General features: G+C 34.6%; 1 protein-coding gene and 1 pseudogene across 1 annotated transcript; both read left to right on the top strand.

Annotated features, from left to right (window-relative positions):
* The first annotated feature begins 1,017 nt into the window (after nucleotides 1-1,017).
* On the top strand, nucleotides 1,018-3,402 carry LOC120331390 (natural resistance-associated macrophage protein 2 pseudogene; annotated as a pseudogene).
* A 2,329-nt stretch (nucleotides 3,403-5,731) lies between these two features.
* LOC120330956 (protein FAM161B-like) lies at nucleotides 5,732-16,039 on the top strand. The gene is made up of 12 exons (XM_039397951.2): nucleotides 5,732-5,864; nucleotides 6,269-6,398; nucleotides 6,666-7,360; nucleotides 7,915-8,155; nucleotides 8,600-8,757; nucleotides 10,582-10,735; nucleotides 11,231-11,438; nucleotides 11,998-12,143; nucleotides 12,432-12,511; nucleotides 12,858-12,957; nucleotides 13,377-13,555; nucleotides 13,764-16,039. Exons 2-12 carry the CDS (start codon nucleotides 6,276-6,278, stop codon nucleotides 13,903-13,905), a joined length of 2,226 nt encoding a protein of 741 aa, XP_039253885.2. The 5' UTR covers nucleotides 5,732-5,864; nucleotides 6,269-6,275; the 3' UTR covers nucleotides 13,906-16,039.
* Nucleotides 16,040-16,296: the final 257 nt, after the last annotated feature.

Consider the following 16,296-nt stretch of genomic DNA (forward strand, 5'->3'; position numbering starts at 1 on the left):
GTTCAGTCGGGATAGGCTTTTCCTTTCGCATTTGAGTCATCAGACCATCTCATCGACTTTTTTGTACCCAGGCACATGATGTTATTTCTTCGGCATGTAGAAGTGAAACAGTTTGTCTTGAATGATGCTTGCATGCAAAGTGTTCAAGGCCATGCTATTCTGAATGTCAAAGATGACCAATAAATACAATCACTAAATATTCATTTGCGTCATCAGTTGTTTGACATGTGTGTTTGTTATCTTCTTCAAATATAGTGTGTCTGGATGAGCTGTGGTACATAACTCAATAGTGTAACGCATAACTTAATTGACGGATATGTTATATCAGGAGAAAGAACACGGTTGTGTTACTGTACGCTTGTTTATTATATAGTTAATCTAATTCAGATGTTGCAGAAAGTTGGTAGGCGAAACGCGGTTAGTTGTTGCATAAAATCAAATCGAACAATTATGGTTATTATTACTTGCGTAGAATGAACAAATCAATTTTGAAACCACAGATAATTAATACCATCGTTAAAAAATATTCGTACTATGAGCCTTGTACTGAAAGATAATTTCAAATCAGCGTACTCCCGAATTATGGGAACCAAGATGGCGCACACCGGAACGTAGTATGTTAGGTTGGGCCATAATTTTAGGTACACATACTACGGGAGACACGTGGCTAGTCCCCGAACTCGTAATAGAACAAAAATAAGGATATTTGGATTAAAATTATGGCCTAACTCTAATCTAGTCCATATACTACGTTCCGGTGTCCGCCATCTTGGTTCACATACTTCGGGAGTACCCAAATCAGAACATAGATTTATTAAGTTGATTCTAAAATCAAATTCAAGTCTAGCCAGCCATAGATTTTTCTACATGACAACCTGTACTCCAACAACTGGTGTTTGGTATTTGGTATCACCGGGCCACGGCGTAACGAAATAGGTTGTGTGAAATGAAACTGTTTTAGTGGCTGTGATTCAGGATACCAGACAAACTGAATTGTTTAATATAAAAAATACTGAAAGGTCGCGTGTTATGACTTCTTTCATCAATTTTAGGACTATTTACTAGTAGCATCGATAACTCTCCCTGCAATGTTTTAACAACATAAAGCAGGATCAACTTGAAGTAAACTTCTTTTTATATATATTTACATATTTAAGATAAACTTTTTTAGAAGGAGTGAGCGAACTCACACATCATGTTACAGTATGAAGAAACCGATTCTCGCTCTGGAGAAAAAGCAGAAGAAAAGGAAGATTCATCTGAAAATGATGATGTAGAAAAGGAAAATTTGTACACTACCTACTTTGTCGATAAGATTTCTGTTCCTCATGATGATGACGAAGAAATTGAAAACTGCGGGCCGAGTTGTTGTGAAATCGATATGCCACCTTTTAGTTGGAAGAGAATGTGGGCTTTTACTGGACCAGGATTTCTTATGAGCATCGCCTATTTGGACCCTGGCAACATTGAGTCGGACTTGCGATCAGCTTCCGTAGCAGGATTTCAGCTTCTCACAATGTTGTTCACTGCGACAATTATGGGTTGGTTGATGCAAAGGCTTGCAGCTCGATTGGGAGTGGTCACTGGAATGCATTTAGCAGAAGTTTGCAACAAGCAATATAGAAAAATTCCGAGGCTGATATTATGGATCATGGTAGAAATTGCCATAATAGGAGCTGATATGCAAGAAGTTATAGGATCGGCGATAGCGTTTGTTCTTTTGTCAGGAGGTCTGATTCCACTTTGGGGCGGGGTACTCATTACAACATTCGACGCATTTGTTTTTCTGATGTTGGACAAATACGGCTTACGAAAACTAGAAGCCTTGTTTGCTTTTCTTATCTCAGTTATGGCTATTACGTTTGGATATGAATATATTGTAGTGGCGCCTGATCAGAAAGAGGTGATAATCGGTCTATTCTCACCAGTATGTAAAGATTGCGGTCCAGAAGTGTTGCTTCAAGCCGTTGGTATTATCGGTTGCGTCATCATGCCGCATAATATTTATCTCCATTCTGCACTCGTGAAATCCCGCGATATCGATAGAAACAAACCTCGTATGGTTAATGAAGCAAATTTTTATTATTTGGTCGAGTCGGGAATTGCATTAACAATATCTTTCACGATAAACCTTTTTGTTGTTTCTGTTTTCGCCGAAGCCTTCTACGGAGTTACTAATTCGGAGTTGAATGCGACTTGTGCAAATACATCGATTCCCAATAGCGAAGGCGCGTTTCCGTATGATGAGACTACAGCAAATCAAACAGCCCATACGGACTTATTTAAAGGTGGTATATTTCTAGGGTGCTTTTATGGGCCGGCAGCATATTACATTTGGGCAGTTGGCCTTCTGGCGGCAGGTCAGAGTTCAACAATGACCGGAACTTATTCCGGACAGTTTGTTATGGAAGGATTTTTGGACCTTAGATGGTCAAGATTCAAAAGAATTCTCTTGACTAGGTCAATTGCAATTGGTCCCACTCTGCTTCTTGCTATATTTACAGATATTTACAGCATTACTGGGGTAAATGATTTGTTGAATGTACTACAAAGTCTTCAACTACCATTTGCTTTGATACCAATTCTGCATTTTACATCGTCAACAGACGTGATGGGTAACTACAAGAATTCTCGAATATGGTTTGCTATTGGCACGATGATATCTGTAATGGTAATAGGTATCAACATATATTTTGTGATTGTATACGTTGGCAAACTTCCCCATCCCGGCTGGTACGCCTTGGTAGCGGTAGTTGGCATTGCCTATCTTAGTTTTGTGTCATATCTTGTTGTCCAATTATTATCAGGAATATTTGGAATTTGGAAATGTGAAGGAAAAAACAAATACAGCTTGGAAATGCATACAAAGAAAAACGTTTCTACGTATGCTAATGAACAGTACTTTTGTAAAGAACCTTCATTGGATTTAACAGAAATGGACGTGGGGGGATTTAATAATTCAGGTTTTGATAGCGATGTGTACAAAAAAGAATAATGAAATGATCTGTAACATAATGTCTTGATTAGATTGACTCACTATCAACAAAACCAAGACTGATTATTGTTCTCATAAAAACGATATTTTCTGACAGGACTACATACTGGCGGAGATTATGTAAAAATGCCGTGCGGGGACATGATGTCCGATTCCCCGTGAAAACACTTTACTATTTAACAGAACTTCATCTCAGCATAGTCAGTTTCGTCAATGCATCATAGACTGAGACAGGGAAGGGGATTATATAGTGGCGTTATCAACAGGAACCCGGAAAATCTAAATAGTGTTTGATATTATAATATAACCCTAATTCATCTGAGTTTTGTCGAAAATTTAGTTGAAATTGTTTTCATCAATCAATATATATATATTTTTTAAACGCTGTCTTTTGAATGCTGTTCATGAGAACCTTTCATATATATCTACATTCCACCAAGGTATTGTTGAATTAATTATAATTTTTTTAATTGATTAGTTTATTGTCAGTTTTTACAGGGAATTATCGCGGTTTCTTTCTTTTTCAAACATATTATGTAACTATTTTGCAGAAAACTTCAATTACAGAAATTTAATTGTCAGTTCATTTGGAGCGTTGTGCGTTTCGTCGGCATCTTCCTCTTGAGTGGTATATATACAGTGGCTGATAATTAAAACATGTTCATCAAAATTCTCAAGGTTTTCCCAATTTAGGGAATATCGATATGAAAGCCGGCTTGTTAGAATACCATTTTCTCCCGGTTCCATTATCTTTGCACTCACATACATTTTCACCCCTAAATTGCACCCAGAACATTTTTACCTCTGCACCAATACTTTCAATACTTACCAATACTTATTATACTTTAGCACCAAGGGACATTTTAACCCATGGACAATTACATTCATACAATTACAACCACACATTTCATCACCCACATATACATTGCACCCACGTACATTTGCACCGACGGACGTTTGCACCCTAGGACATTTGCACCGACTGACGTTTGCACCCAGTACATTTTGCACACGCGTATATTTGCAACCAAGTACACTTGCATACACGTAAATTTGGGATCGTGGACATTTGCACACACGAAAATTTGCACATACGCACACTTGAACCCACGCACATTTGCAAGGCGAAATGCTAGTTAATGTTCAACGACTGACGCTTTTTAACAGTATTGAAGTGACGGCAAAATACACGTAAACAAGTAGCGACTGACGCTTTTTAACATTATTAAACTTACCACGAAACGCTAGTTAATATTCAACTACTGACGCTTTTTAACTGCATTAAAGTTACGTTGGAGGACTCGTACAGTTGTAACGACTGACGCTTTTTTAACAGTAACAGCAAATGAACGTAGGTGCAAATTTGCTATAACCCTTACTTCCGCGTGGGTGAGCGATCCCAGAATTTGAATTTTTGACTTTTAATCATTACGAGAAAATTTAAAACGACCGAAACATCAATCAGAACCTCTGGTGAAACGCACATTACTATGATAATAGATTAATCCACGTGAAATTTCACTAAGATGGTCCTCTCTTTTTAGACGCCACAGCTAGACGGACAGATTGAACCACCGAGGGGTTCCTTTGATTCAATGCAATTCGATATTATGAATTCAGATATTTATCACTCCCCATTATGCGCCCCACCGCCCCCCGAAACTTAGCTTAAAAAGCGGCCTGCTTATGTGTCATACTTAATGACGGTGGACTTCCTCCAATTCTTTGAATTCTACAGTGAAATATAAGGCATAATTCATAAAGTTCTGCTGTCTACTGGCGCAAATGTTTTTATTAAGATTCCTCTGGTCAAGGTCAAACTTTTCTAGAGTTAGACAACCATATTTCAACTACAGAAAATATTGAAAAATATATATATGTATATCTTTTGGCTGCCGGCTATGAAGGTAAATAATATTTAGGCCTATATGGGCACCTGGTGAATGTGATTTTCTGCATTGTTTCATATACTGATGTAGGAATATTTCACAGAACAGTTCAACACTTACTGCCATGGAACAAAGATATGTCGCGGATAATGGCGGTCCGGCTTTAATCTTTCATTTAAACAGAGGCTGGCTGTATCCAAGCATCAATTATAGACAATGAAAGGATGAGATTCGAATAATATTCTCCTTCAAGCCACAAAATTCCTGAAACATTTTATAAAAACGAATCAAATTGACTTGCATTCTATTCGCATCTAACATGATCAAATTTATAACTAAAATATTTTACTTTTGTTTCGTTTTTGACTGGTGGAGGACAAGCTTCCATCTGTCGTTAGACTCGTTACTTAATCCCGCAGTAATATCCAACTCTTAGTCAGACACTTTAAGCTCTGTGCTTTAACGAGACAGTGCGTGAGACATAGCCTACGTGTCTTTTTTCATAAGTATCTATCTGATTAACCATTGCTGTATCTATTAAATTTAATTTCATTCAAATTTTGTTGATCTTCTTATTGTTTTGCACACGTTTTTTTTACCGTATTTAGTGTTTATTAGTTCATATTTCTTGTTAATGAATTTAATTCTAACTAGCATATATTTGATTGACTTGTGTACAGTTAGTATTTTTTTTCAATTTCGCTTTGTAGCTTGCTTTTGAATTATTTTGTAACGATATCTAACCGTATTTTTCACAGTCTGCTCATTGTCGTCTAGCGCCCGTCTTTGGTGAGAGTATGCAATAATTCTATCCGCTAGATGTCATAAAATGTTGATACCAGTTGAAAGTTTTCAATATGTTTCCAGTTTCCACGCCAACTTGTTAGGACGCGTTGCCGATGTGTATGCGGGACTCGCGGTGCAATGAGAATTTGCTACCTTGCGCTATCTGTTTGTCTATCTAACTGACAGAATACAAGGTATATATTTCTGCGATACTGGTAGCCTTTATGGATATTTTAAATTGAATATCAGTGCACCAGAGGCTTAATTTAGATTTGAGATTATACGGTATCTAATGATCTTACAGCAGTACGGATGAATCAGAAAATCCCATCTTATCCCTCGAGAAGTCGAGATAACAGATGCAGAATATCCGAACCGCCAGATGTAAATAGCCTATTTCCAGTACCGGCGGACCGGTATTCAAGTAATTACTGCATGTATTTCCCACAATTCAGCAATTGCAGCTAAAGAAAGTATTTGAACATTAAGATATTACAGCACAAATTAAATGCAAATTTTTATAACAAAATATTAAAAGAATCAAGTTTTTACTAGTACTATAAGGTAATCGTCGATTTATTTCCGTACCATACCGCAGTACTGTCATGGCAGATCATCAAACTTTCAAGTTAACATCAGGGATGATACGGCCTCCTCTAAAACCTGGGACAAATACAATAGCAACTCTTCATGATGAAGACAGAGAACAGCATATGTCCACAATGCAGGTATGTACTACAGTACTAATGTATAATCTGCAACATTTGTTGTTGGGAAAATGGGAAATGAAATCCAATTTTCTGGTTATAGATTCAATGACTAGAAAACATATATTGTATGTAATATATCATGCTCAATGTCTTATATGCTCTCGATATGTGAACCATATAATTCTATCATTCAAGCTCAGTCACTACCACTCAATGCTATTTTTAGAAATTGAAAAAGGTCTCTTTTATTTCCAATATGTTATCTCTTCTTTATTCATGTCAAAGGAACGTTTCAATGAAGATTCACTTGCCGTCTACCAGCCAGAACCTGAAGGTTTTCGACCATGGACAGATGTCGAGAGAAATCCTGGAATTGAAGAACCGTTTCATGTTGACAGAGATAAGCTAACAAAAACATTTTATGACAAACTACAAGATTTGAAAAACGAGCATCAGAAAACATTAAAAATGCTTGATTTGCTCTACTCAGAAGCGGATTCTCGTTGCCATCAAGCCAAAAACTATCTCTCGAATCAGAAAAAAGACGCAAAATACAAGGTTAGGCAAAATGGATTTACCGCTGAAAGAAATCAACGAGAAGGAGTATTCTTAACAGAAGAAGATTCAGTTGATTCTTACGAGGGAAATATGCGAAATCAAGATGAAGTAGAGCAGCGCGATTCAGAATCAGAAATTGAGGACGAAAATCGGTCGGCTATTGAATACCAGCACAGTGGGAGAATACCTAATGGATATAGTAATGGATTACGTCATGATAGAGTCAAAGAAATGTGGGATGATTTTAAATTGAAAGATTATTTGCCGCCTGCTTCAATTGAAAAGATTGAAAAAGCGAAAGAAAAACGATCTCGTCCAAAATCTGCACCTATAAAAAAAGATTGGTCTCCAATAATAACAATACCTAAACCATTCAAAATGACAATAAGGGAAGAAAATAAAAAAGAAAAAACTCACACAAGGTAATAATTCATAAAGCATTATTGAATTATCTGTAGGCATTTGTGGTGACCTTGTTACATCTCTCCATTACTTATCGATCTCGATTGATAAGTATGTTGATAGGTATTTGTCTGTTTGTTTATTTGTCTGTTTCGTATGTTATGCTATATCTCACGAAAGCGAGGTTGAATCTGCTCCAAATTTTGCATGTGCATTCATCATTATGTCGTATAATTACGGAGTTATTAATTAGTCAGAGCGAAGGAATCGAAACCTCAGTTTCTGTTTTGGGGGATCCCCTAACTTTCGTCGCTGCGAACGATTGTGTGCAAGATCGATAAGTCAGCTGTCTCCGATCGCTATCTTGTATTCAGAGTTCACGAGGTAACAACTTGCGAAGCGTTATTTTAATTGAGGTCTTAGTATTTGCTTGAACCTTAATATCTCTGTTAACCAAGGAAAAGTTTACAAGACAGAAAACTGATTTTTTTAAATATTTGCATCTTTGAATCCAAGCAAATGGCTCAAATATGATTAACACTGATTCACTAAATTTTGTTTCCATTTGATTCAGGTCTTCCGAAGAGGTGGCAAGGGCAGAACAAGAAAGATTAGAACAAGAGGAACTTGAAATGAGATTGCGAGTGAGAGCAAAAGATCCTCCTGCTCATACATTTCTTCCTCTCTATGAGGAGATTATGGAAAGGCAAGAACAACGATCGAGAATGAACAGAGAGAATGCAGTGAAAGCTACTCAAGCTATGATCAAACCGTTTTCTTTCATGGAACGAGAAAAGATGAAGGAAATGGAAAAGGTAGGAGTGATATTTGTTATTTTGCTTTTTGTTTTCCTAATTATGATGGATATTTGAAGAATTTATTTTAAACGAGAGAAAATTTCAATTATTATAAAGTCTTATGTCTGATTGAAATTACTGTTTTAATAATGTAATTATTGTTTGTTTATTATTGACTTTGCATATAAAATTCGCATATAAGCTGACCCTACAAATTGTACGCTCTTATTTTGAGAACTGAGCATGGTTCGAGTTGTAGCTGTTGGAATTACCGTAAGTTAGAATAATGTCATTTCGTTTGAGTGCGATCAGAATTATGTGTGTACAAACCAAATTTTAATGCGGTCAGAGTTATGCGCATATGCCGACCCCTTAGTTTGGCAACTTTTTTTTTGAACTTCAACCTCGGCTTATATGCGAGGATGTAATATTTTAGATATAAATATCTTATCTTATATTAAGCAAAAAACCAAGAGAATGGAACAAAAGAAAGAAAAAAATAAATTGAAAACGATGGTCCAATTTGTTGCCAGACCAGTTCCAGCATCTGTGCATGACCCTAGTGTTGCTGAGAAAATGAAGGAAGAACAACTTTACAGAAAAATCAAAGTAAAATTAAGGTGAGATGGATACTGTATTCCAATTATTTTTTGTTTTCAAATGATTATATTAAGATATATTTACTTGTTAACTTGGCTATAATATGATATATAACTATTTGATAGATGTTGTATTAACTAAAATTCACTTATGATTGATCATTTGGAATATTTAGTTCCCAGTTTTTGCATTCCTGTCTCCTTTTCCCAAGATTTATCGTAATAGTAGTTAGTAATCTTAGTTTCTAAAAATGATTGTGTTATGAGTATACCATAGTCACAAGGTCCGTGAGAAAATGTTGTTTGATAATATATTCGAAACGATTAACTCTTGTGGTTAACCTGTTTGATTTTTTACGAGTTTGCTTCAAGCAAGGTCGCACACTCCTTCAGGAGCAAAGAATACTCATTTCAGAGCAAATTATACACGACCACTGAGTTGCAAGAAGAGTATTTCATTTGACAATATTCCGTGTTTCATTGATTTTTTTATCTTCTTATCGTCTTAGTGATGCCATATACTGTTACCAATTTATTGATTGCAACAATAATACTAGTTTTAATTGATTTTTAAATGATTAGGGTTTGTGTTTATTGGAATTATGTCATCAATGGTGAGAATTATGTCATCAATTTTATGTAGTATTTTTCCTATACGCTAGAAAGTACTCTCCTAAAACTTGAAATCATACATTGGTGCCTAGTTTGTCCAAAATTACAATTCATGTCTCAACCTAGTAATGTTGGGTCGTTGTTCTCAAACTGTGTGTTGAGCAAATTTATCATACATCATGGAATTTCAATTCATTTTAAAAAAAAATTAAATCTGCAGATATTAAGAACTTGACATAAAATGATCAACCTGTAAAAATTAACATTTCTGGCTGTATTGGTAATTTGGTACTCCAGGTTAGGGTTAGGCCATTATTTTATTCTGTTTTCCTTATTTTAGTTATATTTTGTGTTTGGAGACTGTCAGTGTTAGCCGAGTGATTATACTTCCTGCCTATAGGTTTCAGTCCCTTTACACAACCTGATGTAAAATAGGCGAACAAAATTAGTTCCCTCCATATTGGTACACATACTTCGCCAGTAAATCAGTCACATTGTTATCATTTATGTCCCGAAAAACAAGTCATTGATTTATATATTTAATTCTGCACATATTATAAAACCTTTCTTTTAAAATTTATGTCAATAAGGTTAAAAAAGATAATAGGTCGTGAGTTTGAGAACTTTTGTATTTGGTTTATGGTTATTCCAATATTTGTAGGTGACGGTTACCAATGCGTATCCAAACAGATGAATTATCTGTATTTGATCTATCACTGTTTGCTTTTGGTTCCATTACATTTGAACCCACGTACATTTGAACCCATGACAATTGCACCTGTATGCTATTGCTCCTATGGAATTTTTTTTTGTTTCATGGATAGTTAAACCCATACTAACCCTAACCCATGGGTTTTAGCACCCGCATATAGATTGAACCCGTGTATATACGCATGGGTTCAAATGTACATGGGTTCAAATGTACGGTCACCTTTGCTTTTCATTATTTGGAATTGATTGCTCCTTGAGCATAGAACACAAATGGAACGGTTTAATTGCTTTAATAGTTGATATGGAAATACCAATGTATACTTATTAATAATATGGGGTAGTGAAAATTTGGACCTCCTGAAGAATGCGCACCAAGATGGCGCACAACCTGAACTCAGGTTGTGTACCAGATTAGGGTTCAGGTTATGCGACATCTTGGTGCGCATACTTCAGGAGTACCAAATTTTAAAAATTCTTCATTCATATTTGTAAAAATTTTTTTTAAATTTTTTCCGTTCTCAGGTCAGAAGATCTTATGCAATCATCGTCCCTTCCACCAAGAATGCATTCTCATGAATTAATGTACGCGCAACGTAGAAAACAAAGGCACAAAGACATCAAAAAAGCTACAAAACTCTCTTTCAGACCTGAAACTCATGATATGCCAGATTTCGAGGTATTAAGAAAAATCAAAACTTGCGAGTATGAAATGTGTCCCAATAGAGCAATTCTCAAATTAATGGAAACTAAAGTGAGATGGCCAACATGGCCATTGCATTTCAAGAAAATTCCCAGACAAATATTAATTAGCCAATTTTAAGAGCTCTACTTATATAATATATTATTACTATATAATATAATATATTATAAATTTTATACCAATATTTACTATTAAAATTTGCTCGAAGCATGACCTTGCACATTCACCCGGAAAAAACTCATTTGTAACTCTTTCAAATCTATTTAATTCAAGGACTTTATCCCAAAAAGTCGAATCTTCAAAAAGATGCCGCTTTGAGGAAATGTAAAACATATATTTTGGATTGCAGAATTTGGTAACTTTACTAAATTCTAACTACGGTATATCTGTGTAATATTTACTGATGAAATTCTTTTGAAATGTTAACATTTTAACACTTCTAAATGTTATTTTTTTTTAAATATTCGTCAGGCATTACATAGGAGATATCAGATGGAACAAACAGCTCGAAAGATGGAATTAGAAACAACAATGACTGATCCATTTCAACTTCGTACTGAAGCACTTCGGAAAAAGAAAGTTGCTATGCTGGAAGCCAACAGGAAATTGACTGAAGATGAAGAAAATTATAGGAATTCAATGAAATCACTGAAAACCAAGAAATACTCGTATCCATCAGGTATTGGGTTTTGTACTTTTATTATTTATGTTTCATAAACTGATTTTCAACGTGTTTTTTGAATAAAATATACTTTTATCTTACTTTATGTTATATGTAGCTTATTGTTAGCTAGTGGTAGTTAATTTTGAGGTGGGGCGCGTAACTCGACAGATTCTAAAAAGGCGCGACTTGAAAAGTTCGAGAACCACTGTATTAGAATAACTGTATATATCACTTTCTTGTGTGATTTATACTTTGCAGATGAAACACATTGTGCACTGGTTCTCAAGCTTTGCCTCCATTCTGAAAGTATTTCAATACTTTTTCTATAAAAGACAACAAACGAAAGTAAATAATGAAATGCATTTTAGTGATAAAATCAAGGAAATTTCCTCTAGCCCCCTACTAAATTTGAGCCATATTAAATTGGGTAGTCTCCATACCAAACCTAAAGGATGGATATCTGTTCCTCCTTAGAATGAGTAGCTAACTACATGATAGGGACTGTTTGTTAGGGCCTTCTTCACAGTGAAATTGTTGGAACACCCTTTTAAAAATCCTAATTTTAAATTTTCAGACAGCATTCCCGCTAGAATGACTGAATCTGCTCGGCTTAGAATTGAAGAAACTAAAAAAGCAATTGCGAAAGCTGAAGAAGAATTGTTGGAACTGAAATTAAAAGAAAGAGCAAGAAAAGAAAGAAGAAAAATAATGGCTCAAGAGGTACTGGAAGATTGTAATTATATTTTTATCTTCAAAAGCGGTGGGCGGTATGGTTGGACCAGCAGTTCCCAATTTGTCCCCGCGAAAAAACTCACTGCGCACTGATATGGCAAAAAATTGTTGCCTTCAGCAACAACTATCTGGTTAGACAATGGCAAACCGGGATCCTAACACAGTATATTTAGTCATCAATTGATGTACGTTTATCACAAACTGAATACATGTTGAAATATTATTTGACTTGTTTTTGGAGAAAACAATTTTTGAATAGAGTTTTTTTTGATCCAGGTTGCCACAAGAGCAATGACTTCAGACAAAGATTTAACAGAATCAACTGAATATAGAAAAGAAAAGTTGAAACAATATAAGTAAGTTTGTAAATATGGGGACCTTGGAAACAAATTTATATGTCATTCTTCTTAATGGTGAATTGCAAACGATCTTTGAGTTGGTAAAGTAAAAAGAATTCATACTTTTCTGGATTCATACTTTTTAGGATTTTCAGATTTATTATGATTTATCACGAAGAGAAAAACTGATAGGATGGCTTAATTACCATACAATGTGACTGCCAACAATATGATCTTCTCACATTGAATTTACCACAATAAAAATGATGAAACTCACTGACTTTTTAATTACCATACGATGAGTCTCGTTTAACCAGTTAATTATTCAACAAAGCTTGAACAAAGTTTGATTTTTCTTAAACAGGCTTCAACAAAAAGCGAGAAATGCTGAATATCAAAAGGAACTGAAAGATATAAATGAAAGAGTAAAGCAAAGACCTCTGTTATTTGAGCAACAAGCACAGGTTAATAATTTAGTGATCTAACATTTACTATTTTCATCTGCCTATCATATTTTTTTGCTACTTTTTTATCGCGTAACTTGAAAATAATTTATCTATTTGTGTGAATTTAATAAGGAAATAACAGTATTCCCGTAGTATGTGTACCAGGTTGGGGTAAGGGCATAATTTTATTCCGATTTTCCTTTCTGCGCAAATTAACAGTTTTTGAGTGGCTCGAGTCTTGGAACACCTCTCACTCGTCATCCATCAATAACTGCCAGTATGACTTAAGTCAGTAATCGTTTCCACTGTGTGTCTGTCATGTCACAAATTATTCTCTTGTGAATTCCTACTATAATTTAAAATGACAGGTTCCTCAGGTTAAACTACTAAGCAGGATTGAAATTGTAGGTAAAAGTCTGATAAAATTTTTTCTCCAGAATTCGGCCCGTTTGAAAGCAGAAAAAAGGTATAAAGAAATTTTGAGAAATTCCGGGCTTAATGATGATATGTTCGATGAGAACACTGGACGGAGAAAAATGAATGGGAACACTGATCGTAGTATCGGTGATGAAGATGATTATAGCGATGATGATTTTGAAACTTCGATTGTACGAAGGTATTAAATCATGAGGATTACATGATTGTTTCTTGTTTTGAAGTATTTTATATTTTCAGTAATATATTTTCAGTTTCAGTTACACTAACCATTTCTCAATTGGTATTTAAGTGTACATATAAATCGTCAAAATTATTGTTGTGGAAAAAATAGCTTTTGTAGTAAAACACGCATAACAACACCATACAAAATCTTCTTCATATCCTAGTGGGCCTCCAACTTCATCTCAGCATGATAGTAAAAACTATGATAAAGACAGCGGATCGGAAATTGCGGAATCAATTGAATCTATTGAAGATCATTCAAGGAGTGAAACGTTTGGTAAAAAACATCTGGACTTTGATATATGATGAATGTAATTATTTAAATATCATTTCTTGTGGTTTTTCAGATTTTAAGATAATGCTTATATTACAAGAATCACAGTATGCTCAACATTATGGTTCTAATGAGATTAATAATTAATTGTCTTGTCTGAAATTAATTCCTATTTGGTGATTCAGATGAGAAATATTTTTTCATAATTGCCTTTTCCTGCAGCTGAACATTATTAAGAACAATAAGAAAACACTTCTTTGGTAAGTTGAAATATGCTCGTCTGAATATGCAGACGCGAGATTATAGGAATACATTTGTTTTGGTTTGCGACAAGACTCTCAAATCAGATAGTGCGCATCTTCATTCTGTCCTGCTGCATCATCCCTGCGATATATGCATTCGGATTCATTTTTCCATAAGTATGCAGAGTTTCCAGCATAGAAATATTAAGTTTATATATATTTCAAAATTATGATCTGAAGCCTTGAATTCAATTTGCTGATCGTTGTCAAATAGAAAGAATTTGTGATAAAATTTGCAGAATAATCTCATAATAATTAAATAGCAGACTTGCTGGCATTGATCCACTGTTAGAGATGTTTTATTATTATTATAATAAGTAAACTTGCATTCTTACAATTTCAATAATTCATTCCATTCAGCACACATATCTTGAATACTGGTTTTAAAGCACTCTTCATATTACATTCCTATAGCTATGTTTAGGTTCTATCTATTTAGCGATTCTTCGTGTGTTTATTACTGTAAAGTGTTCAACATTCCTGATCAGGTATCAACAATATATGCTGTCTGCTTTCGTGGTGTCAGTGTCGTGTTTTTTTATTCTTCAGTGCCAAGTAGTCTTATATAACTCAACCTTAATAATATATAATATACAATTACAATAATGACACTTTTCAATTCATTTAGCTACAAGTCATATATGATTTGTTTAGAAATGTTAAAATTGTATTTGTGTATTATTGGTTATTATAAAGTCAGGTGATTTTGGGTTTTTACGACTGGATTTGACTCTTTTGACCACCTAAGATTCGTGTTACATGGGTAAAATTATAGAACAGTCGGTGCTAGGTTTTTATTCATACATGCTTGTCAAATTTGAATTACCATTTTTCAATTTTTTGTAGTTCTCTTTAGAAGATGTAGGGGCCATCTTCCATATTTGCACATATTTTTTCATCCTTGCGTATCTACCTTGCAACTAAATATCTCATTCCTATTATCAGTTAATATTAGTGATTATTATAGTTTATTTTCAGTATCTCTTGAGATTTGTAGAATTTTAATTTGTGTTTCAGTAAATACTGAAAAGCTTGGTTGTCACAAAAATGTTGTGTCCTGTATTTCTTGGCTAAAACACACAGCAGAAGAATATATTCGTTTCTGAGAGACTGTCTAAATCAGGGGTGTGCAGCATTTATATCCGCGGGCCATATAACTACTTCAGACATCCAGCTGGTCGGTTCATTTATATACAAAACAAATTATATAATTCTCACAATGAAAAGGCTCAGCCTTACAGTAACAACGACATTGGGCAAAACGGCGAAAGATTTAATGCAAAAGGCAAAAATAGTTAGATAAATTGATTTTTATTTTTGTGTGCGCTTTTCTGTACAGAAACTGCCGGATTAGGATTTAATGCTTGATGGGAAAATATCTGGGTGTGGACAAGAGCCACTTAAATTGGTTGACGGGCTGGGTTCTGGCACGCGGGCTGCTTGTTGTACACCTCTGGTATAAATAGTCATTGGACTCCTAGTTCAATTCCGTTCGTTTCACTCATATTCTGATACATTTATTTTAATAATAGAGATAAATACCTTAGTATAGTGTTTTGTATATATTTATGTAGCAACAACAATATTATAAAGTAAAAATAACTGTTAATTTATTCGATGATTATTTGTGGTTTTTCAATGTTTTACTGCTGCTCTGTTATTTTTATTCATCACAGTTTAACTGGCCAATAATGATCAGATTGAATTTAAAATCTGAATTTTTCATTTTTAGTTTTATGAAAAAAAATTGGTGTTGGCTGTTTTCTCCTGAATATTTTTTAATTTTCCTAGACTTTTCAATACATTATTTGTGAAGACTTTGTAGTAACCTAATATATTTTAGTAAAATATTTTTGGTTTTCTTGGTTTGATAGTTAGATTTCTAGACTGAGTACAAATATAGCATAAAGATCTGAGATGAAGAAATCTCGTAACTAACTGTGGTTCAACATGTTTATTACGCCTGCGCACTCATTTAACAGAAGAAAAAAAACATTGGCTCTAAGCGAATCTCCGCAAAGGAAGACAATAGTAATGGATGTGTATGTAGTAACCAGACGCGCAATCTTCCCAAGTTTACTATTCTGATTGGAACAAAAGCCCTTTCTAAGTTTAATGAGT

The sequence above is a fragment of the Styela clava genome, chromosome 6 (genome assembly GCF_964204865.1).
Source record: "Styela clava chromosome 6, kaStyClav1.hap1.2, whole genome shotgun sequence".
Classification (NCBI taxonomy): Eukaryota; Metazoa; Chordata; class Ascidiacea; order Stolidobranchia; family Styelidae; genus Styela; species Styela clava.